At 39.5% G+C, this 24,999-nt stretch overlaps 4 protein-coding genes across 7 annotated transcripts; 1 reads left to right on the top strand and 3 right to left on the bottom strand.

Moving 5' to 3' along the window:
• Positions 1-7,561: 7,561 nt before the first annotated feature.
• Positions 7,562-10,446, bottom strand: LOC144701237 (uncharacterized). Its single transcript, XM_078572987.1, has 3 exons — positions 10,188-10,446; positions 8,584-9,049; positions 7,562-7,802 (listed from the first exon to the last, which is right to left on the bottom strand). Exons 1-2 carry the CDS (start codon positions 10,394-10,396, stop codon positions 8,593-8,595), a joined length of 666 nt encoding a protein of 221 aa, XP_078429113.1. The 5' UTR covers positions 10,397-10,446; the 3' UTR covers positions 7,562-7,802; positions 8,584-8,592.
• A 1,893-nt stretch (positions 10,447-12,339) lies between these two features.
• On the top strand, positions 12,340-15,407 carry DMS3 (defective in meristem silencing 3). Of its 2 annotated transcripts, XM_078572984.1 has the most exons (7): positions 12,340-12,852; positions 12,924-13,013; positions 13,146-13,260; positions 13,516-13,747; positions 13,831-14,022; positions 14,085-14,405; positions 14,947-15,407. In XM_078572984.1, exons 2-7 carry the CDS (start codon positions 12,960-12,962, stop codon positions 15,203-15,205), a joined length of 1,173 nt encoding a protein of 390 aa, XP_078429110.1. In that variant the 5' UTR covers positions 12,340-12,852; positions 12,924-12,959; the 3' UTR covers positions 15,206-15,407. The 2 variants fall into 2 exon arrangements, with proteins under 2 accessions (XP_078429110.1, XP_078429109.1); XM_078572983.1 differs by having other exon boundaries at positions 12,340-13,013.
• On the bottom strand, positions 15,349-18,867 carry LOC144701238 (calcineurin B-like protein 7). Of its 3 annotated transcripts, none has more exons than XM_078572989.1 (10): positions 18,754-18,867; positions 17,745-17,878; positions 17,572-17,654; positions 17,408-17,467; positions 17,024-17,132; positions 16,683-16,735; positions 16,441-16,521; positions 16,240-16,352; positions 15,572-15,644; positions 15,349-15,488 (listed from the first exon to the last, which is right to left on the bottom strand). In XM_078572989.1, the coding sequence occupies exons 2-9, from the start codon at positions 17,821-17,823 to the stop codon at positions 15,581-15,583; spliced, it is 642 nt and encodes a 213-aa protein (XP_078429115.1). In that variant the 5' UTR covers positions 17,824-17,878; positions 18,754-18,867; the 3' UTR covers positions 15,349-15,488; positions 15,572-15,580. The 3 variants fall into 3 exon arrangements, with proteins under 3 accessions (XP_078429115.1, XP_078429116.1, XP_078429114.1); XM_078572990.1 differs by having other exon boundaries at positions 15,349-15,470; XM_078572988.1 differs by having other exon boundaries at positions 15,349-15,644.
• Positions 18,868-19,231: 364 nt separating this feature from the next.
• On the bottom strand, positions 19,232-23,833 carry LOC144701236 (E3 ubiquitin-protein ligase SINAT5-like). Its single transcript, XM_078572985.1, has 3 exons — positions 23,469-23,833; positions 20,411-20,797; positions 19,232-19,781 (listed from the first exon to the last, which is right to left on the bottom strand). The coding sequence occupies exons 1-3, from the start codon at positions 23,694-23,696 to the stop codon at positions 19,419-19,421; spliced, it is 978 nt and encodes a 325-aa protein (XP_078429111.1). The 5' UTR covers positions 23,697-23,833; the 3' UTR covers positions 19,232-19,418.
• Positions 23,834-24,999: the final 1,166 nt, after the last annotated feature.

The raw sequence follows: 24,999 nt of genomic DNA, 5'->3' as shown, positions 1-24,999 counted from the left end.
GGAGTCTTTCATTTGTATTTTAGCATTACATGGGTATAATCATACTTAGATGTGTAGTTGATATCATGATTACTTCTAGCTCATGTTGTTAAGATTATAAGTGTGAATGGATCAACCAAGAGACTATAAATGCCATTACTAAGGGTCTAGCAATGATCTAAGTTGGGGGGTCTGATAACATACATTTTAGTAGCTTAATATGACCATATTTACATGTTTATTTTCATTATTTAACTATATATGTATGTTATCAAGCTTAAAATGAGTATATTTAATTTTAGAATGATATTCTGGATTTTTGGCATTTTTATGTATTTTTGAGATTGTTTCTAAAAGCAAAGTCTGAAAGAATATAATTTTATGAGACTATATGATTTTATGGAATTTTTTGACATCAAATTCAGAAAGATAAAATTTTTATAATTTAAAATCTATATTTATTTTTATTTTTGGGCCTTTATTTTATTAAATAAAAATTTTAGAACATATTTAAAGTTTTTTATGTGGCGACGCCACGTGTTGACAATCGATTCGATCAAGTTTAATGATTGGCGACAACCAATCATTAAGCTCAATTAATGAGTGGCGTCAGCCAATCATTAAAGTAAGTAGTTATGGAACACTTTTTCTTTCATTGTGAGATTGCTATGGATTGTGGCCGCCAATTTACTCACCATTCGCATCCTCTCTTACGCACCCATACTACGCTAACACCAATAGAGTGTTTTGACAGGATCTTTATCTCATCAACACGCTCTAAACCTAGCCCTTACCTACACATCACTATAGCATAATTGCTATGGGAGCTATGGAAAGGGCAAAATTATTATCGTTTTGTAAGGTCTACCATGAGAGGAATAGACGTCATGCACCATGGCAAGCAATGGCTACAGAGAACACACCATCTTGTACTGCCCATTTCCCAATGCTCCCCAATTACATGTGATATACTATGCACCTAGGGAATCCCGAGAGCTTTGATTTCAATGGCCACTCGGTTGCAGATTGTCCATTGGGATCCACTGCCAATAGGCTTTCTAAAGCTCAATGTGGATAGTGCAGCCAAAGGGAACCCTAGCCCAACAGATGGAGGTGGTATCCTACGAGACCACGCAGGGAGTATCATTTTTGCTTTCTCATCTTTCTATGGAGTACAGAAAAATACCACAGCCAAAGCCATGGCGATACATGATGGCTCGCTCCTCTACGAGGAGCAAAACCTTCATAGTAGCATCCTAGAATCAGACCTCACAATTGTTGGCCAACATGCCCTATGTAGGCTCATGCTCCTAGTAGCATCTCCAAAGAGTCTGGCAATACATCATGTGATGCCGCCCACGCGTGGCCAGCATTCATCATTAGTTGTACAAGGGGAACCAAACAGTAGATGCCCTTGTCAACCATGCGGTAGGTTCTCACACCCCCTCCCTATACATCACTTAGTAGGACCTTCCTCAAGCGGCTCTCGGATGCCATCGCATTGAGAGCCTCAACTTGTCTACTTTTTGCACGCGTCGCATTCTATCGCATGTTGGCCATCGCGAGAGGTATAGTGCATGGAGTACTAGAGGCGGGAGTGCGCGACCTCTCGCCTAATAGATGTGCCATCTGCACACATCCACGATGATATATAATGACGGTACGACATGAGCACTTATACTCCATGCATCACCACCTTTGTGAGACACAAGCACACTATGGGTGCCTGCGGCCTTCTCTGAGAGCTTCACCAGTACCATCTTTGTATCTTTTCCTTTTTTTGCATTCTGGGTGTGGGCAAGTAAAGTCCGGGTGTAATTTAGACATTTACGGTCGCTCCACACCTATAAACACTTATAAACACTTCACTTATTATATAAAACCTCCCTTGGTAGCATCCAGGGCTCCGGCTCCGGGGCAGGCGACCGATGATAGTAATGATGACCTCCTGACCCTTGTCAGAATGATGACGGTGTCTATGGCTCCGAACAAACCGAGTCCATGGGTGCTCTCATGTAACCGACGGGCTCGGCCCATACCTATGTTCCCCCTTCCTTCCTTCCCTTTTTTCCTCTTCTTTCTCCCTCTCTATTCTCTTCTGCGGGTAGGAGAGCGGTGGCAGCGGCGAGGGGCTTGCAGGCACCGAGAAGTGGCGAGAGACAGATGGGAGGGGTGAGAGACCTGCGGGTCTCTTTCTCTCCTCTTTCCTCTTCTTCCTCCTCCTTTCTTCTTCTTCTTCCTTCCTTTCCCTTCTTTTTTTCTTCCTCTTCCTTCTTCTGCTTCTCCTTCTTCCTTCTTCTCTTCCTCTCTCAAGAGGCCGTCGACCTTCTATCTATTCCAAAAATTCAATATGACTTAAGACTTAAGGCCGGTGTGCCTTCGCCTCTGCCTTGGCGTGCCGATTTGACTGGGTGTGAACCGACAACTGTCAATGGCGATGGTGTGGGCTTCGGCGGCGTCTTTGATGGAGTAGGGTCTCTTGCTCCATCACCATGTATCAGTCTAGTTAATGACTCCAACGGCCTAATAACCTTTATTGGTCTTCCAAATTAATTAAATATCTCATCATATAGATTAATTAACATCGGATCAATTTAACCCAATAGATAGGTTGAGTCTCCAACACGTGGGGTGCCAAGCTACACCTCGTGATCTAGAAGATACAAAGGGGAGTATATCGACTCACTCACAAAACATGTTCGCCATTGGTTATCGTGTATGTACAGTCCCTCATCCACTTGATGCTCCTTGGAAGACTTAGGGTATGGTCAATTGTCAAACCCTAATCGGTCATCCGATTTAGTACTGAAGCATTCAAAAATCATCGAAGAACTCTTTTGTCGATATTTCACTACGTTGGCCAAAGACTTCATCACATCGTCTTCCTTGAGCTGTCACCTCTTATACCGAGGGTGGAAGATCCCATCTTGACCACTCAATCATCTTCGTGAACTTCTTGATGCCCGAACTAAGACCGTTTAGAATCCCATGATTAGAGACTCATTGGCCAGAGTCAAAGTACAATCATCCGTCCACAAGATGTCTTTGGTGTCTTATGTCTAAGGACCACTTACACAACCGTGACGTGAATTGACCTCATTGACAGTTCATTATAATACTATTCAGGGATTCGTACAGATCAATTCAGTGAACTCTTTACACTAAGAAGCACCCACTATCTATCCTTAGTGTCTCCACACTAATGGCTATGGGACTAGCCATACTTATCATATGAGTGAGGCTAGATAGTGCTATTCCATTCAAATAATTTGATGTCCTTCTCGCGTATCCTTCAAATAGGAATTTTTAGAACACATGCTTAAAGACTAGTGATCTCCGTATTTACATCTCGTCATAATTCACTAAGTCCGATCATGTATTCATGGACTTCATTATAAGCATCACACATGCACTATAATGAATATGTTCTATTAATAAATATGAAATGAGATGTGGAAAGTGTGATTGGCTTGCTGGCCACATATATTTCCTTCAACATGTACGGTAACTGATGACGGACAAGATTCCATAAGAGTATTCAAAGACTACTCTTCATCTTCTAGAACACAAAGTAAAGTATGGCATCCCACTGACTAGAAACTTAACCTATAGATGGGTTAAATTGATCTTCTATTAATTAATCTATATGTTAATATAGTTTGGTCAATAAATGTTCAATAAATGTTCTTATAACCTATAGGTTGGTCAATAAATATTCTTGGATATTAAAGGTATTAATTAGAACGACATATGGGAATAGAGGGTCACGCACATAGGACTAAAAGGGTATTGGAAGCAAGGAATAACTGTTTTGATCTCGGCATTGGTTTTTGGCTAATACCTATACATAAACTTCAGTACAGTCTCGATTCAGTCAGACTTCGGTTTCGGCTTGGTAAAACCCATAAGTTTGGTCACATGTCCCTGAAAAAAAATTATATTGAAAGCTTAAAATCAAACAAAAAATTTAGGTAAAAATACTGATTAAAAGAGTTAAATAAACAGCTGTACTACATAATGATTCTATTATTTCCATGTATTCACTACATAATCAAATACAAAACTGTATTTGTGGCACATTTTATATATTTATAATTTCATAGATTTACATATTTACATAGTCATACATGTACATATTTACATAGTCATATATTTACATATTTATATATTAAAATATTTAAGTATTTACACAATTACATATCTAGGTGTTTACATTTTTGTGTAATTATGTACTTGCATATTAACACATTCATGTCATTTCTGTATTTTTATATTTATACTATTTGTATATTTTTATATTTATATTATTTTCATAATTATGTTTTTTTCATATTTGTTTATCTATATTATTTTCATATTTATGTATTTTTTATATATGTTATTCGTGTCGTTATCTGATTTACGTATTTATGTACTTTTGTATTCGCATTTTTACGTTATTTTCATATTTATGTATTTTATGTATATGTTATTTGTGTATCTATCTTTCTTTGTATTTATCTTATGTTTATTTTTTATATATGTTATTCATGTATTTATCTGATTTGTGTATTTATGTATATTTTGTACTTTTTATTTGCATATTTATGTATTTTTCATATTTATCTTTTTCGTATATGTTATTTGTGTATCTATCTTATTTTTGTATTCATGTATTTTTTGTATATGTATTATTTTGGTATATATTGTACATTTATATCATCAAAATCTTAAAGATGATTGGCGCAGTTGGTGCAGGACCATTGTGAGCTCATAACCAACCAAGGTTCAAATCTGTCTGGTGGCATAGTTTATAAATATTTTGTCCAATATAGTATTCCGTCTGGTTTTTGGTTAGGTTTTCTGGTGAAACCGAACCCGGTACCGAACTTTTGGTAAACCCAAAATTCCCAAACCGACGGTATCAGTTCGGTTCGGTTTTACCAAATTTTTGTAGGAAATGGCAAACCCTAAATGGAAGATATACTTAATAAGTATAACAAAAGGGGGACACCCATTATAGGTGCCTAGGCAAGCCAGATTTGAGCAGCCCCAATTTTCTGCTGTCTCTACCTTCTCTACTCATTCCAGAAGTCACTTTGACGGTAAGAAGAATCACAAGATCTTCAAGGAGTGGTGGACTAGGAGAGGAGATACAGAAACGGTCTAGTCATGTGGATACCGCTAGAAGCTGAGCAATAGATCTGCTTGAAGAAACTCTCCCAGGAAGCAATTCAAGGGCGGAAAAAGTTATCGAAAAGGTACTCAATGTTTTAAATGTACTAGAGATCATTTATGAAATGATCTAAAGCTTCCACTGATGAAAATAATTTTGTCATATCAAAACTATAGCCCCCCAACCCAACATGACCAACCTTGAAAAATTCAAACACATGATATCAAAAGGTTTGTTAATAAATGGATAAATGAACAGTAAAATGAATGTGTTATAACAGTGTTGTACAGACTTCTCCATCGAGGACGATATTATAATCTGGAAAACTAGACAGAGAATGATAAAAAAACATCAAGATGATGATAAAGCGCATCGTGCAACGTGTATAGTTAACAAGGACTTATGGATATAGAGAGTAGGGAAAAAGAAGGAAAGAAAGCCAATAGAGGGGCTAAGAATGACAAAAGAGAGAGAATAAGAACTCATGTATGCCGCTCTTCAAGCCATCACAGCCCCACTGCTGGTGTTGCCTCCTGCCAATGGCGCTACAATGCTTATGGTGTCATCAACTTTGGAGAGAAATGCTGCTATTTCTAAACCTCCTACCGCCATTAACAAGGGCTCGCCAATAATTTAAGAATTGAAGTACTAAAATTTTTATTAAATGTCTTAATAAGATACAAGGTTGTATCTTATTATATTAAGACATATTTTAAATAGTTACAGAAGCCAAAAAGCCCAAATATCCGATATGCATATTGCAATATCAGATATCAAATCCTGAAAATATTTTAAACTTCAAAACACTCAGATATAACAGATACAATGCCATTAATTCCCGTTATTCATATCTAATGATGGATAATGGATATGGAAAACTGATAAGGAACAGAATGACTGTGTAACTCTTTCTGTTATTGAAATTTGCTATCCATTTCTGTAACAATATCTAAACAATAGCTCCTTACTCGACGCTGGATGACAGTGTAAGGTAAAAGCCCTACATGAGCTTTTTGCTTCATGTACATGCCGAGGCCTCTGCAAGCATAAGTATGCATGCTTAGAGGTCATCCTACAACCATGTTTGTAATAATGTTTAAACCCTACCTTATGCAACCCAATAGTCATGTCCGAAGTGATAATCATAAATAACATGCTATTTTAAAAAGTAATTTCATTTATTTTATGTGCTTATTTCCATTCAACTGACCCTAAATGCATGTTACAAAAGATTTAATGATTTATGGAACTTTTAGAATGAATTTCTCACTTTTTTTAATTTTTTGGTATTTTAACATAATTTTATGATGGCGAATTTATAAAGAAAATAATTTATAGTCATAATATATAATTTTGAATTTATTTAAATATTTTTAATGAATTTATTAAAATTTTCCATTCCTAGGGTTATATGCCATACTGGTTGTCCACCACACAAATTGGAGGTGAGAGAAAATAAGATGGCTTAGATTACTCCAATTTCAAAAAATGATTTCTAATGATCCAGATGGAGTTTCGGGCTTAAATTTTGAGGGTTATTCCATATTTACCTCCTTTCTCATCCACTTTCTTGCAACTATAAATAGAGCTCCCATCCTTTTCAAAACTTTACCTTATATTTGTACCTACTTACGATTAACGAAGTGATTTGCTTATTTAAAACCTTGTTTGGGTCCGTTCTTGCAATTCATGAGTGAGAGATTGAAGGAGCGACCTTTAGATCAATACATATAAAGAAAAAGCACCACTCGGCCCATGGGGCACGTGACACCAAGGTTTGTGTGATCTGTCTTTGTCTGACTTACGTCTATCTTTTTTCCCAGGTTATCATCTCCTATAGCCAAGGTTTTCACAAGCACACATGCCGCCTCCAGCTCTCTGACTCATCAGCATGTATCCCCCTCCATCTCTTTCACAATGGCAATGGTAAAATTGTCATCACTCACCCCCCCCTTGTTGGTATGTATTCACCCTCATCTCTGTCGCAAACAACGGCAGTAGCTCTTGTGCTCACATACCCACACTTAACTTACATTCATTTGTCATCCATCAACCGACACTTTCAAAGTGCAGATAAAGGTATTTACATTAGAATTAATTAGTATTGTGACTATAAATTATATTAAATATTGGAATTTTTGCTATAAAGTTTGAATAGATTAGATTATATCAGATTAATATTTTATGGCCTTCCTATAATTATTTTAAATTAATTTTCACTAGTTTGATTTCATTGAATTAGATGTAATTCCAAATTGACTACACCTAAACATTGTCACCAAATTTCCGCCATTCAAAGTCATGGGAGATAACTTTAATACACTACTGCGAAATTAACATAAAAATATATCTCCTCGTGAAAAGAAGACGGTCTACCTTTACATATCCTGAGGCTCCTAAGGATTCGACATCATCTAGCGACCACTATTTTCGGTTGAAGGCGGAAGTATCTTAATAAGCAAGGTCACCACGTACATTACAGATTATTATTTTTTGTGATTGTATTTGAATATACAGTAGTAAGCCAAGCACACCAAACAACATGATGGAATGATCTTAAGTATGCATAGCCCAGCAAAGTAGATCCAGTAGGGTGAGGTAGTGAAACTTGTTTGCACCCTTTAGATTCCCATTCTTCTGTTGTGACCCTTTTTTTTCAGAACGGCACCTGAAAAGGGTAAAGAGATGCATCACATTGTCTGTAGAATCATGCCGTCAGTGCCATCTCCATCGCAGGTTTATGATAATATTCCTTCAGTCACGAGGCATCATTGAAAACGAGAGGCAGCCATTTATCATCCAAGTAGAGAGAGAGATTAGTTTTATCACAGCAGGGAGAGAGAGATAAAAAGAGAGTGAGTGAAGGAGATAGAAGAGAGGAGAGAGATAAAGGGAAGGAGGGGGAGAGTAGAGAGGTGAGTTTTATCACAGCGGGGAGAGAGAGTTAAAGAGAGAGCGAGTGAAGGAGAGAGAAGATAGGAGAGAGGAGAAAGATAGAGGGAAGGAGAGGAGGAGAGTAGAGAGAGAGAGAGAAGGAGAGAGAACAGAAGAGGGAAAGACATAGGACTGGAGAGAGGAATTCAGGGAGGGGAAAGAGAAGAGGGAGTGAGAGGAAAGCGAGAGGATGGGAGAGAGGAGAGAGGGAACGAGAGAGGGAGCGAGAGGAAAGAGAGAGGACGGGAGAGAGGAGAGAGGGCGAGGAAAGAGAGAGGAGAGAGGGAGGGAGGGAGAGGGAGAGGGAGAGGGAGAGAGAGGGGGATGAAGGGAGAAGGAGACAGAGAGAGAGAGAAAGAGAAAAGTGGGAGTGCTCATTGGGATATATCATGACATTAGTGGTATATCATGACATTAGTGGTACATAATCACTTAGTGGAATCATCAAGGAGAACACAAATAAGGACCATCAACAATTCTTCTCCAATGACAAGCACAGAGAGATAGGTTCTTACCTCATCAAGCTATGAAGATGAAAGATTAGGCGCATCCGAGCAACCAGCTGAAGAACCATCTATCTCGAACCATACTTCATTCACCCTACCAATGATCCTGAAGGGTGAGTTGTACTGGGCAATGGAGTAACCGTTGGCACCGCCACCGGAGGCAGTGGCATTCGCCCACGGGGTCTTGGCAAGGCTGGCTGAGAGCGCTGCCGCCTCAGTGGCAACATTGCTATCCCTGGCAAAGCCCGAGAATCGGCGGACAGCAACACAACGACCCGGCCAAGTCTCTGAGTGGAGATCAAGCTCTGGGAGAGGTACTGGCGGCGCCGCCTGGAATTTCTTCGGGAGATAGAAGCGGACGACATAGGCGAAGGAATGGAGGGGGCCTGCTCTGGGGAGGATGCTGGTAAGGACAGGAGCTGTCATGGCAATCCTTGAGTTGTTGATGTTTGCCCCTTGTATGTATTGGAAGAGCCTGCGCAGTGACGTATTGAGCAACGAAATTTCACTTCAAGGTTACCGCCATGAACCAACAGGCAAAGAGAGAGAGAGATGAGACAATTATGAAATACCTAGAATCAAGGTGAAATCTCCGCATAAATATTCAAGACCAATGCCTTGGCCCAGAGAGAAAAGGGAGAGAGATGCGTGGGATGATGAAATACCAATAACCAAGGTGAAAGCTAGAGATAAACATTGACGGCATTGCCTTGGCCCACCAAAAAAAGGAGAGAGAGAGAGAGAGAGAGAGAGATGAGGAGATGATGAAATACTGATGATCAATGAGAGAGCAGGGAAAAAACATTAAAGGGCGCAATGTGAATCAACACGTTAGAGAGATGTGACCACAGAATTGATTGACAGCTCAGATTGTTCACCAATAATTATTTCTGAATCTGAGTCATTCATTCTAGCTGTCTGGAGATTGAAAACAGGAAAACAGCTAGATTGACTTTTTCAAGACAGGATCTGCTAAAAAAAATCAAGACATTTCTCCAAGATATGCTTTATTGGAATAGAAGATATCTTTAATGGATAATGTCAATTCTCCTCTTACTATAAGGCCAATCAAATATACTTGGTGGTCACTCGACAAAATAATCAAAGGTAAAGGAGAATTGACACGTTGATCGATCTTCCCTTCCCCCTTAGACTTATTGCAAAAAAAAATTTGACAAAGTCGGCTGATAAGAATACAGATGCAGGGGCACATCGCATGAAGAAGATTAAGGAAAAACAAAAAAGGAGAATTAAAAGGGTTAACCATTTTCTTCCTCTTTAAGGATTAGCGTGAGAAGTGTTTCAGTATATGACCAACTGCGAAGGCCCTTCCATCAATGATTGACCGTAACGTGAAAATTTAAATCAAAAATGCTTTGAGACGTCCCATTTCAACCCCCCTCGGAGATTGGATCAGCAACGCCGTTCCCTCGTTGAAGAAAAATAATAGCAAGTACTTGAAAAAATATCATGCTGCAAAATCGCAAAATGCACATCGAATTTAATGTTAAAACCACAAAAGATGAAATCTACCGACAAAAAACATGCTAGGGTTTCCGACCAAGAGAAAAACTCAGTACCCATGAGACGAAATCAATAAAGGAAAAATTTACCGATGAAACCCATCTCTCGTCGCCATCTCAAAGGACATCGCTGCAGAGGCCGCTGATGTCCATGCAGACTCCCGATAGAACCGCAACTCAAAATCTGATTCGGAGTGGATGACGGAGAATTGAGGAGATTCTATGCCCAAACTGTACCCAAGAAGAAGTGTATACAGGAAGAGATCAAGAGCCACGAATTTACAATTCATCCGCCCCATCTTTGGAATACCCAATTCAAAGGTGCAGTCTTCTTCTAGTCCCAAGCTTTACTCTTACTTGACAAACAATAAGCGTTGATATATTTATAAAAATAATCCCCAGGTGGTCTCTCGGGTACAGTGCAGGGACGCGGATGGGACGATTTTTCGTCTGGGACGGAAAATCGTCCCGTTCAAGGGTTTGGACGAAACTCGGGACTAAAATTCATCCCGGGGACCACCGGACTAGACAGTTTTCATCCAATGGGACGAAAAAACCGTTGGTCCGGAGGTTTCGGACGATGTACGGATGAATGTGGACGAAAAACCGTCGGATGACGTCAAAGTAGCCACGTGGCCACACTATGACAATTTGCATCAAAGTCCCTGTGTTTTTCTGCGCGTGCAAACTGACGCCTCAGAAATGATTGGTACATATGTCCCTTTATATTCTCTCTCCTCCGTATTCCCCTAAAAACCTAGAAAAATCTACATTAATTTATTAAAAATATAAAATGGGTTTTTTTCCGGGACGAGGGAAGGGACGGTTTTTTTCCCGGACGGGACAAAAATTTGTCCCTGGAGAACTGGACGGGACGGTTTTCGTACCGTCGGACGAAAAATTTGTCCCGTCCTTCGTCTGTGCAATGAATCCGGACGTCGGACGGGACAAAATTCATCCCGTCTCGTCCATCATCTACGTCCAGGATACACTGGAACTATAGTCTCGGACAATAGGGTTGAACATTTAGGACCGAGGACCGGTTTGACCAGACCAAACCGGGACCGAAGGTCCTCCATTTGAGCGTGGACCAGTTTGTCAAATAGGTTTAGGTCCAAGGGTTGAAACGGACTGGAACCGCACGTGAATAATCAAATACTTATTTAATATTTTTATAAGATTCTAAAAATATCAAAGCCAACTCGCCAGTGGGGTTTCTAGTGAGCTCAGTGTAGTTGCCAAATATTTGACCATCCGTTGGCAGATGTATTGGATATTTAACATAACCATGAACACGAATTTGATGTACTTTGACTTTTACATTGACTAGTCAACCTGACCAGACCTGGACCGATCCAGACTGGACGGGGACCGAATAAAAATGGACTGGAAATTAAATGAAGTTTAGGTAAGGTTTAGGTCTTTTCTAAAGACCAGGAACAGACCGGGACCGTCAAATCCTATAAGGCAACACTGAATAGATATCTGAGTACGACCCTAGGGTTCTAAGCCTGATTCTATAAGCAATCCTGCGACAAATTCAATGAAGGCAATGGCGGTGCTAGTGTTTGGCAGCCCAATATTTAGATAAATTTTGGGCAGTTTCAAATTACAGATATCAGATATTGGATGGATATCGAGATCCATGTGTTGCCGATAGCAGAACGAAGGTTGCATTGCCTTTGTATATGAGGATATTCGTATCAAACATTGAAACCATATTTCTAAAATGGAAATGCATTCTAAAAATAGTATCCGAATAACAATAGCTGATATTCTAATACTGATTTAAGAAGCAAAAACCATTGTACTGTACAGATGAAACAAAATTTTAAATTAGTATAGATACTCTTGAACAAAATAATTATAAAAAAAGCTCTGTGCTCTACCCACCATAATTTATAAATGTTGGAAATATTAATTATATCTTTAAGAAAACCTTTAAGAAATATGATAAATGCTTAAGAATATAATTTTTCTAGCTTCTTATAGATTAGTTATGCAATTATAAATTATTTAAAATATATTTCTATTTATATGTCAGATACTGAAAAAACTGATATTTGTCATCAATACAGAAGTCATCATCCCACCCTTAATATGAAGATAGATCCTGATATCGGTACTGTAGCAACTGAGATCCTGCCATCAGTACATACGGATTTCCGATAGGCCTCTTTCGCTAAACTGTTCAGCATTCTTCTTGATATTGGATGCTGATATCAGGCTTGGGACGGCCGAACACTGGAGTCTGGCTTCTTTCTTACGTACCCCCCCTGCCTCTGGGATGCAAGCCTGTTTCTGGCATCAAATATATGACTATCGAATGACTTGTCTTACTGTTGCGGCCGTGGAAGAATGGAGTCTGTGTGTATATTTGGATATTTATAAGCATTTTACGCCTACAATCTCTTCAAAAAAACCAAATAGTAACATATATAAGACCCCCATGGTCAGTGTTTTTTATTATATATTAAAGCCTGACTATACACTTCAACTCACCATCACTTCTTTCTAGTTAAACCCTAGAAGATCTTAATTTGCTTAAAAGTATAAACATCATGTTATTTAGACCTGTGCCCCATTAGGAACAAAACTACTGTTTCTGGCTTTTGGGGGAAGCTTTGCGTTACAGAATGGTTTATAAGGGTATTTTGAGAAAATTCTCCCGTTCAAAACGCGGGAAATCGCTCCTTTGCATGAAACCACTAGAAGTTCTTTTTGTCTTCGTCTGGGCCTGCAAACAATCATCTCGGTTGTCTTCTTTCCTTGGTTGTTATTTTGATCCATAGCTTTCTTAAGGCACTGATTAAGGTTAATCTGCAGAAATTATAGTCAGTACTGAAGCGTTTTATCGCGTTAATGTCGTCGAATGCGATTCATTCGAAGGCGGAAGGTTTTCTCAGCTTTTCTCAGGTTTGTCAAATTCAAATTTTGGGTTTTACCGAGTTGAAAGTTGTGTTGATTTTTTTGATATTTCTGCTTTTTTTATCTCGTTTCCCTCCATATGGAAATTAAATCATGATGCAGTTGTTCTTTCCTCTGCAGAAACTTGACGATGATATGCAGAAGTTGGCTCTGAAAATTAAGCATCACGAGGACAATGTAAAGACGTTGAAGATCAAGATCAACGAATTGGACGAATCGATCTATGAAAAGCAAGGTTATTTATCGGTTGATATCTTTCTTGCCCAGAGAGTTGCTTAACCTAGTATCTAATATCAATCTAACGGAGAAAGAAATGATACACTCGATCTTAAAATAAAATAAATGGAGTCAAATTTCACTACGATTTCGTGGTAACAAAAATGTCATATATTTCTCCCAAAATGTCTATTTCACTTCCATCTTCTTCGAGATCAACATTTTATTCATTCCTCAATTTTTAAGTAAAATAGATGAACTTTTTATGATCCAGTGGCGCTTGGAAAATACCACTCATCGGCATCAAGCGAAGAGCTAAATTCTGTCAGTAATCAAGAGTCTGAACAGCAGACTGTCAAATGCATATTAAACTTGGAAACTACGGCAGCCTCTATAATATGCAGTTTAAAACTCCAACCATCTCTATCAATTCAATCATTCCCATCTAAAGATGTGATAGGCGTGGTGGCACAACTTGGTAAAGTCGATGATGACAACTTAAGCAGGTAATTTTTTTCTGATTATTCTTTTTTCTTGTTGTTGCATGGGGTATTTTTCTCCGGTTTAAATCAGTGTTCCTCATGGCCAGACTCCTTGCGGAGTTTTTGGGATTAGAGACAATGCTCGCCATAGTTTGCAGGAACTTTCAGAGTGTAAAGGCTCTTGAGGATTACGGCGAGGATGATGATATTAACAGGAATGCTGGTCTCCATGGCATTGGGTATTCCGTTGGAAGAATCATGGATGGAAGATTTCTGGTTATTTCTCTGGAAAACATAAGGTGACAAGAAAAAACCAAATAAATTTTCATGTTATTATGGTTGCTAATAATCTCTACTGCAGGAGTTATCCTGGTAAGTTTGTATCTAATGATCAGCAAAGGCGACTTGATCTGCTGAACCCCAAGTTAAGCGGCGGGGTAATTCCGCCGGGGTTTCTGGGTTTTGCGGTGAACATGATCTATGTAGACCCAATGCACTTGTCTTGCATCACTCACCATGGAAAGGGTCTCAGGGAGACTTTATTTTACAGCTTATTTTCCCACCTTCAAGTGTATAGAACCAGATCTGAGATGTTGCGTGCCATTCCGTGCATCAGCGACGGCGCCATCTCTCTTGATGGAGGAATAATAAAGAAATCTGGAATTTTCTCCCTTGGTTTCAGGTGATATAGATACTGTATTTCTGTCGTTTTATTTCTTTATGTTAAATTTTGTCATTCTCTGTTTTTTTGGTGGGGGGGAAGAAAGAGACTCAAAATTTATCCTTGTGATCACCAGGCGCTTACCACTCTGCTAAAAAAAAAGTTTATTTCTTCATTTTACTAAAAAAGTTTTAGAAGAAAAAAGAAAGATCACTTGGAATTGGTGATCAACCCGATACTATTTAGATATAAACATGTGTTACAAGGATGACCGAAATCGGCCGCCCCCCAGCCATTCTTGTCCTAAGTCAGTATACAACAAGGTCCTCCAATTTTACTAAAAGCTATGGTTGAGTGTTACTTTATTTCTATGCTGTTTTATTTGTTTTGTTCCTTTTTTAATTATTCTTTCCATTGTGGAGAAATAACATAAGAAACCTGGATTATTCTCCCTTGGTCTCAGATGAAAATTGATACTCTATTCTTCCCAGTTTAATTTATTTGTTGTTTTTTTTCATTGATTTCTGTTTATTTGATGGTTTTCTGGGAAACTGTTAATTAGGGAAGAAGTTGCGGTAAGATTTCCATTGAGTTGTGGAATACCAAAACAGCCCCACAACATAGTTCAGATTGAGGAAGAGCTCAAGCTTCTACGCTGGAAGAGGGAGAGATTATCCGAAGACGTCAAAAGAGAAGAAACACTCAAGAAGAGTGTTAAATCTTCCTTTGAAAAAAGAAAACCTGAAGCAAATAAACTCCAAGATGAGAGTATGCAATGTGTGATCAAGGTTCTCACCAACCTGCCCATTGACTTGGTCTGACAGAAGGTCAACCCTCGAAGAACTGGAACGAGTAGAGTTGATTTTTAAGTATTTTGCAAGCGAAAAGGTCATTGAGGTCAGCGTGGTAATTTTTTGTGGTATATGTAGCATTTACCATGCTTTAGTGAACCAATGCCAGAGCCTTTTTCTGTCATTTTGATGTAATATGATACAATGTAAATGGATATTTTGATACAACAAAGAATTCTGAATTTTCCCTCAAAAAATATGGACTTAATCTTGATCTTTGTGCAGAAGAAAGCCCCTGTTTATTGGCCATAAACTATCATAAAAAACATGATTTAAATCATCTGGAACAGAATTGAAGAAAATATAAAACAACACCGGGGATAAGGAGGAACATACTTTCATGTTCTAGCCGCCAGTGTCGACCTCATCTGCGCTGGTGATAAAGCTTGGGAAAGCCATAGTTATGTCTCTGCGCAAAGTGCCATGCCCATATTCACTTAAAACTTGTTTGTAGATAGATAGATAGATAGATAGATAGATAGATAGATAAATAATAGAGCTGGAAAAATTCATGTGCAAAAATCATGCAGCCATGCCAATACTGCATGAAGTTTAATATATACTATACAGAGAGTTAGAGAGACTTGGAAAATGCGAAGCCCATACTCATTTAAAGCACGAGTATATAAATATATATTTATATATAGAGAGAGAGAGAGAGGTGGACAGAGAAAGCTGGAAAATGCCATGCCCATATAGTCATGCCCACAGTCATTAAAAGCAAATTGATAGATACAGAGAACTAGAGAGAGAGAGAGAGAGAGAGAGAGAGAGAGAGAGATAGCTAGAAAATGACATGCGCAAAGTCATTTAGAGCACATTTTTTTCAAAAATAAATAAATTTAGAGCACAGATAGAAAGAGCGCTGGAAAATGACATGCCCGTGGTTTTTAAAGTAAGTTTTATAAATATGTGGATGATAGAAAGACGGATGCAGAGAGACTGGGGATCAAATCTCTTGACATTGGGTATAACCCCAAAGATGAGGTAACAGAGGAACTCACTTCAAGTAGGGAAGCGTCATGTTCTTCAAAAGAGAGGGATTTTTCGTCACGAAATCCTTCCACTCTTCCATGTCAATTCTTCCATCTCCTTTGGCGTCTGCTTCTTTGAAAGTCTAGAAAGCCAAAATACAATTTTTTGGTGATATCCCTCTGAGAGAATAGATGATGATAAATATTAACCAGCGAGAATCATGAAGCAACCTTTTCCACTATTTGTTCTACCACATCATCTGACAACGTTAGATCTGATTCATTTAGTAGCGCGATGACCATCTCTTTCAGCTGTTTAAAAAAGATGAAAGAAAAATAATATTTAGAGGCTGGTGGTTAAATTCGGTACAAGTTTTCTCTAACTTGTCCTTCGCAGTCCGAGATATTTCCTGGTAAAAAAATTTCCAACATGCCTTAGAAAGTAAAAATAAATGGCTCGTAATAAGTGATACCTCATCACGTTCAATGCACCCAGTCTGCCTTAAATCGTACAATCTGAACGCAACTGCCAGGAAGAACGAAGTTTATGAACAATTGGTGAACTATTTAAAATCCAAATTAAAATGAGAAAAAAATAAAAATGATAACAGGTGATATATGCCCAAAAAGTGTAGAAATTAGCAAAGGAAGAAAGGTTCATAAAAATATTAAAAGCTGAGAACAGGTGATATAATCCCACATAGATGAAGAAATTAGCAACGGAAGAAAGGTTCATAAAATTTATTAAAAACTGAGAACACGTGATAGAAGCCCACATAGATGAAAAAATTAGCAAAGGAAGAAGGGTTCATACATGCGATTTTGTCTGCGATCGGAGCTCCGGGATGAAACACATTTAGAGAGCGGACGAACTCTCCGAATTCGATGACCCCATTGCGCTTGATGTCAAATAGATCAAATACCTGCACATTTATGTCTGACAAGTGAACTTAAATATCTTCGTTAAGGGGTTTGACAATGAATTCTCATTTATCTCACATCGTTAACCTTATTTAATTATCAGAGAGAGAGAGAAAGAGAGTTGAACAGGGAGTATTTGAGAGAGAGAGAGAGAGAAAGGGAGGAAAGAGAGCTTGAGAGAGACATGGAGAGAGCCAGAGAGAGAGAAAGCACGCTAGAGAGAGAGGGGGAGGGACTTTTAGAGAGAGATTTTGAGAGAGAGAGAGAGATAGCTTACCCTATCAGCAAACAGGTTCTTGTTGTTGCTGTTCCTGAAGAGTGCGAGCAGAAATTCCTCCTGGGTAGAAATTGAAAAGGACCGAAGAAAAAAGAAGGAATTCAGTTGACTAGAGCAAGGAAGAATCATGGGGAAAAATCAAGGAAAGAAAAAGACAGATATACCTTGTGAATCAGACCGTCTTTTATAATGGAACCGCTGATCTTCTTAAAAAGTTCATAAAGCGCCTGCACCTCATTTACGGTAACTGACAAGAATTTCATGGATTTCAGTAGTTTTTCATTGGATGGAAAAATTATTTGAAATCATTAGCAGCAAAGTTTCACGAGATTTTTACAGAAAGTTTCAGAAGCGAGGAGGTTGGGTTCCTCATATCCAGGGGTATGCTTCTGGTGTTTCGTGGAAACGCAACCCATACACAGATTAGAGAATCTTGATTAGACAAGTGGTGCACACTTCTGTCTTCTATGCCTGCAGAAAGGAACAAGGGCTTAACGGAAGCTACTTAGCGTTTAATTCGGACGTTTTTTATCATCAATTTTCTCTCATTCATCATCTCTAATGATCAAGCAATGGATTATTTGAATCTGCCAATGGACAATCTCGACATCCTCTGTATATCTTATCAAATCATCCAAGAACAACGGCGACAGATGATGGGAAAAAAACGCATCGATGCTAGGTCGCTTCGGGCATACCTCGGTCGGTTCAAATCTCGAAGACAAATTACGAGGAACACAATCAGTATCAAGGGCGGCGAAGAAGAGAATCGCATGCAAAACAGAGATGCATCAACACCAAAGAAGTCAACAGGCTGAAAGCCCTCGAGATCATTAAAAAAAAAACGAATTGCAATAAGTAATGAAAGCAAATGATCAACTGGGAGACGAATAAAGGAAATTCCCTCGGTCGATTCAAACGTCGAAGACAAATTACGAGGAACAAAATCAGTTCATGCACGGCGAAGAAGAGAATTACAAGCAAAACGGAGATGCAATTCCACCAAAAAAACAAGCAAAACGGAGGTGCAATTTCACCATAAACAGTTGACAGACTCAAATGCATCGAGATCATTAAAAAAACAGAGAATTGCACTAAATAATGAAAGTAAACGATCAACTGGAGGCGAATACAAGGAAACACCTCGGAATTCTAACTTCGAAGACAAATTACGAGGAAAACTACTAATATCAAGGACGGCGAAGAAGAGAATCACATGCAAAACGGAGATGCCATTACACCAAACGCAGTAAACAGACTCAAATGCCTCGAGATCATTAAAAAAACAGCGGATTGCAATAAAGAATGAAAGCAAACGATCAATTGAAGCGGATACAAGAAATTACCTCGGGAATTCAAGCACCAGAAATTCCGTCTTCTCCTGTTCCTTCTGTTCGATCTCTCTCCGACTCCCCCCAATAACAACAAACTTTGAACGATTATTTTACGCCGTGTCTACTATCTAATTAAAAATAAAAGTCAATTTCCCGCTTTTTTTTAAATAGCTCATTAATTCCGTGCCGTTCACTTAAACAAGAAGTCGATCTGATCGAATGGTTCGACCGATCCCTCGGTCCCACTCCTCGACCGATCCGATCCAGACTCCCGTTCGATCCTGACCGATCCGCTGCCACGTGGCGAGAATCCGATGGCTAGGATTGCCCTCCGGCGTCGGCGTCGAGAGATCCAACGATAGAAAATGTCGATCATGTGTGAGGGTGTGATAATGACAGGACAAACACGCAATTTATATTTTTCCTCTATCTCTGCCACCTTGAAGATGATAGTGATGATGATGATAATGATGATGATGACAGGTCATCATGAAAAAATCAAGAAAGTCAACACCATAGAAGAACCATATTTCATGACAGTCCATGCATACACAACGGGCACCACCATGGTCCATCCTCCACCTCACTTGAAGACACCACCCAAGCACAGAATCATCTTTAGAGAGAGAGAGAGAGAGATAGATAGATAGGGATGAGTGATAGAGAGAGAGATGGGGTCAGGTGCAGAGATTGGGAATGCAGGCACCAGAGTCAGCACTGAGCTGCTCCTTCAAAATGCGACCCGTGACCCGGAGCTTGAGCTCCTTGCGGTCGCCGCCGGAGAAGAAGAGGGCCATGTTTCTCTGGATGATGAGGCCGTCGTGGCTGTCTCGGACCTTGCGGTGGCTGTCGCGGATGCTCCGAGGAGTTCCCTCCCATATCAGTTTCCTGCTGTAGCCCCCCACCTCCAGACTGTAACTGTAGTTTCGCGCCTCGTTCTCGTCTCCCATGAACCGTAGGAATGCCATGTAGACTGGCGCCATTCCAAGTTGGAAAGCTTCAAAGTGCAGACAGAAGTACTGCCCAAAGCAGTGGAACACCTGCACGACGTTAAAAAGGAAAAAAAACATACTTCCCTTGTTAGCACATTCTCTTCAGCTTCTCAATTCTGCTTCATGATATCTCTATTCAACTCTATTCTGATCAGAAAGAGAGATAGATAGATAGATAGATAGAGAGAGAGAGAGAGAGATAGATAGAGAGAGAGAGAGAGAGATAGATAGAGAGAGAGAGAGAATCACAAAAGGATTTGTCTCTTCCGACAATTCTCACAAACTTAGGTCTCAAAAGACCTAGACTAAAGCTTAAACAATAGGCGTTTAGTTTTTTTATTTGCCCTTGATTTGCCATCCAGATGATATGTGATGGGAGGGGACACGTGGCAAACTACCCGTCACACTCTGTCCTGTCACCACTCGTCATCCATCCTGTCAAATCCCCTCGGTCCGTTCGGATACATGCCAAACCCCATCATCTCACATTCCTGTGGTGAAAACGATGATGATTTTCGGCCTGAATGACAAACCGGAAGTGCCCCTGTATTTTTCTGTAGTCTAAATAAACACCCTCAACCAAAATAAGAAGACTGCAACATCTCTCAGCATGTTTGCAACTGTCTTCTCCATCCTAATGCCTACATGAATCAATATAATTAAGGTGATACGCTTACCGTGAGCATCCAGGTGGCGTTCTCCACGTCACGAGGGTTGGACTTGACGTAGCGGTGGTTGAAGGTGCAGCCCGTGTGCATGTCCACCTTATGATCGTCCCTCAGATGGGCGACGAGGAAGGGGATGTCGCCGACGACAGAGCATTCCGATCCGGCATAGGGGCAGTTGTAAGGCCTGAAGTTGCACTGAGATTCATGCTTGAGTTTGCTGTAGTAGGGGAAGATCTCCGGGCAGCCCAGCGTGCAGTACTTGCATGGAAGCTCCAACGACTCCGCCACCTTCTCAAGCGCCAAGCACCTGATGTCTCCCAGATCCTGCCTACATGTCGGACAACGGTTGTGAACCCTAGTTTTGCACGTCGAGCAGAGGGTGTGTCCGTTTCGGCACTGGAAGGCAACAAGAATTCAGTTTAAGAAAAAGAAGAATGTAAGTTATGCAAATGATATGACAGTGATAGGTTCTATTCAAGGAAATACATAAGAAAGAATAAAAGGGCGGTCGACAGCCACCATTGACCGAAAATATCAACCAAGACAGGAGTAGGGACGTGCCCCTATAAATAGAGGTCGAGTAGACCAGGTTGGGATATTCTGGTTTTCTTGGAATTCAGGTTAGACAGGGTTCGGCCTGTCGATCTGGAAGGAGACGAAGGAGTCGGAGTCAGATCTTGATCCAAGCGTGGTCTTCGTCAGGCAAGAGGTCGTCACGATCTTGATTGAGGAAGGAGCTTCACCAAGGGGCGGAAGCTGTCCAGATCTGATCGAGGAAGGAGCCAAGCTGGTGGAGCGGAGGACGTCCAGATCTTGCTGTCTGCATTCCCTTATCGAACAATATCCTCGTGGAACATTGCGACATTTGTCCAATTCTATCAACTATTACATTGATACCATATTACCGTATCAGACAGAAACACACTTCTTGATGTATTAAACAATCTTTCTTAGACTTTTACAAGATTGAGTACAAGGGGCTTTCCTCCGTTGAAAGGACTAGCACTATTTTAATTTTTGGCGTATTTACCTATCAAAATGAAATACTTTTGATCACTTGGTAATTTATAGGGAAAAAAATTAATTCAAATGGGGAACTAATAATCGGAGCAGAAATTGAAGGGCACAAACGTTCCAGCCTTGAAATTTTACTTGATCAGAGAATTAAGATTACATTTTAGTTTTTCTCGTATTAATTCATCAAATGAGAATTAAAATATCAAAATGAAATAAATTTCATCAAATAGTATTTTAAAGGGAAAACAATTATTCAATGTGCGAATAATAATCGTGAACAGAAATTAAAGTTAAAATATAATCCATCCTTGACATTTTCCTTGATCCGAGAACCAAGCTGATATTTTAGTTTTCGGCCCATTTAACTATCAAAGTAAAATGAATTTTATAATAAGGTAATTTATAGGGAAAAGAAGATTAGTCCAAACCGGTACCAAATTAAAGTGCACGAATATTCCACCCTTCACATTTTACCTGATCTGGCAATCAAGTTTATAAACGTATATCACATCAAAGATAAGAAAGAAAGGAAAAGAAGGGTTCTAGAAATGCAATTTTATTCATTCACGAGACAGAGGAGGCAGTGGAAACGACAAAAAAAGTTTGACATGTTCTGTTTAAAGAAAAAAATGCTACGGTTATGCATAAAGAGAACGTTTTATCCTGTGAGAAACCTAGCTAAAGAACCAAGGGCTTAGGTAGAAGAACTAACAGTAAAAACAAGCATGCCAATGTCAATCTCTAACTGAACAAAAGAAAGATATCCTACTTCGAGAAATTATTTTTTTTGAATGCCCCTTTTCCTTCAACTCCAACAAAACTGACTTTTACGAGACGAAATGATAGGAAAATATATGACGAAAGCATCATGCGCTTCCCTGATTCTATGATAAGATATTTGATACACAGTCAGGCGTCTAACGATCCAGATGCTTAACAAAGCTACTGATTTTATCCTTTAGATTAGTGCCCTACCTTTGAAATTTCTAATAATTGAATCCCCATAGTTCAGCATTTAAGCTGGTAACGTTTTAGTTACTTGAGAGCACAAAGTTTTTTATCACATGCACGGATGCCAAGTCAAATCAAACCTTCACAAAAAGTTTCCTTGTTTAATCTTTTTGCGGAATAAGTGCCGTCTATCAATAAATCCAACATGAAGCTTAAAAAATACGCAGGTCTTCTCCTTTAGGTTATCACCAGAACTTTGAAATTTTCTAACAATTAAGTCCCCATATCTCGACAAGGAAATTTTTACTTTAGAAATTTCCAAATTTTGATTTATTCGATAGCGCAAAATTTTTGATCGTATGCACGGATGCCAAACAAATAAAGCCTTCATGAAAGTTCCCTAGTTCAGTCCTTCGGCATAATACGTCTTATTGGGCAAGACATCCAGCAGGAAACTTTACAAATATTCATTCTCAGTTCTTCGATTTGTCCCAGAGTTTGAAACTTCTGACATTCCTATCTCCATAATTTGACATTAAAGTTTTAGTCCCCCGTAGCTCGAAATTTCTAACAATTTAGCTACTCGAGAATACAAACCGTTCTACACAACCGCGGTTACCAAGTCAATTCAAACCTTCACAAAAAGTTTCCTGGTTCAGTTCTTTGGCAGAGTAAGTCTTGTTCGGACAATACATACAACGGGAAACTTAGCAAATATCATTTATCAAACAAATATCATTTTTCTTCTTTTGTTTAGTAACAGAGTTTTGAGATTTCTAAGATTTCAGTAACTTAAGGGTACTGCCCTGTCGATCACATGAACAGAAACCAAGTTAAAATCAAGCCTTCAATAAAATTTTCCTAATTCAAAGGACCATTGAAAACAAAGGGCAAAGAATACCAATCAGCGTCAGAAAAGAAAAATAACAGACCCGTGCTTCCTAATCGACTAATTCGCTAATCTCCATAAATAACAAGCATAGAGAACGCACAGAGTACCCTCGGCCCTCCCCATTATACATCCAAAATCGACTAAAACCCAATAAATCAACACAAAACAGAAAATTAAACGAACAAACAAGGAACATCGGGAGCAAACCTGGTGAATCGGGGGGTACATCGAATTCGTGCAAACGGGGCACTCGAGGAGTTCATGGACGCTGGTCACGGGAGAGATACCAGAAGGCGAGACGCCGCCACCGTTGCCACCGCCATTGCCGCAGCCGGCGTGCGCCTTGGAGAACGAAAGGGGGAGATGGATGCTGGCAGCATCGTCATCGTCCATGCCATCCGAAGAAGAAACGCACTCCAAACTATCCATCTCCATCAAAATCTAAGCCGAGAAACAGCTAAGAATCGAAATCTCAACGCGATTCAAGAGGAAGACGACGTTCGCGACGAACAGGGGACTCCCACGCTCGATCCATCTCCGAGGGAAGAGGCACGACGCCAAACGCAAGCTACATGGGCCTTTACTATCTTCGCCTTTGGACGCGTCACCAAACGGAAGAGAGAGAGATGAACATATGCGCTTGAGATAGAGAGAGAGATGAAGATTTATGCATGGAGATAGAGCGAGAGATGGAGATGCAGAGAGAGGTGAGAGAATCTGCAAGTCCCCGCTGTACGGCACATGATTTTTTAAAAAAGAAAATTGACATAGTAAATGGCTGGGCTTGTCATTTTATTGGGCCTGACCAGACCAGACAAGGAAAATTGTCAAAATAATCACTTGCTTTGTAAAGCTTTTAGTTTTAAGTGGGTGTCAGGGATTGGATCTGATTAGTCCCGTGATCGTCATTAGATAGGTAGAGATGACCGATTAACCCATCTTGTGATGATCTCTTGGACCGATACGATCCGATCCGATCAGATCAGCTAGACTGATCATGAGTACAGAGGTGCTATGATAGCAGCGGCTGCCAGTATCCACTACAGTTGACCCTGTTCTGTCGTGCCACTTCTCATTCAATGTTTCTCGATGCAATAATTTAATTTAAATGCATGTGGCATGCTTATAAATGAAGGACATGAGACACACAATGACTATGAGAATTATATGAGATCATAATTTGGTGATCAGTAATCTTTGAATGTGTGTTCTAAACATTCCGATTCAAAGGGTACTCAAGAAGGACATCAAAGTATCCACAACGAATAGCACTAGCTAGTATTTCTCATGTGAAGTAGTTCATTGAATTTTTCAATATGAATCCCCAAATAAATATGAATGTTAGGTGATCGTCAAGCCAATCACACTTCTATGTCATTTTTAAGCTCATTGAGATAAATATTTGTTTATTATTACGCACATGTGATGTTTATAATGAGGACCATGAACTCATGCAATGACTTAGTGAATTATGATAAGATCATAATATAGTGATCACTGGTCTTTAAACATGTATTCTAGTTATTCCTATTTGGAGGATACAAGAGAAGGATATCAAACTATCCAAAAAAATAACACAATATGATGCTACTCAAATGATAAGTGTGGCTGATCAGGTAGCCATAAGTGTGAAGACACTAAGGTCAGAATGTGGGTGCTCTTAATGGGAAGGATTCACTATGGAATAAGTCTTATCAAAAAGTGCACTAAGGTGATTGAGTGCTCAAGATGGAATCAC

The sequence above is a fragment of the Wolffia australiana genome, chromosome 3 (assembly GCF_029677425.1).
Source record: "Wolffia australiana isolate 7733 chromosome 3, ASM2967742v1".
Classification (NCBI taxonomy): Eukaryota; Viridiplantae; Streptophyta; class Magnoliopsida; order Alismatales; family Araceae; genus Wolffia; species Wolffia australiana.
The sequence above is the reverse complement of the archived record's forward strand: the minus strand, read 5'-3'. Positions and strand labels throughout refer to the sequence as shown.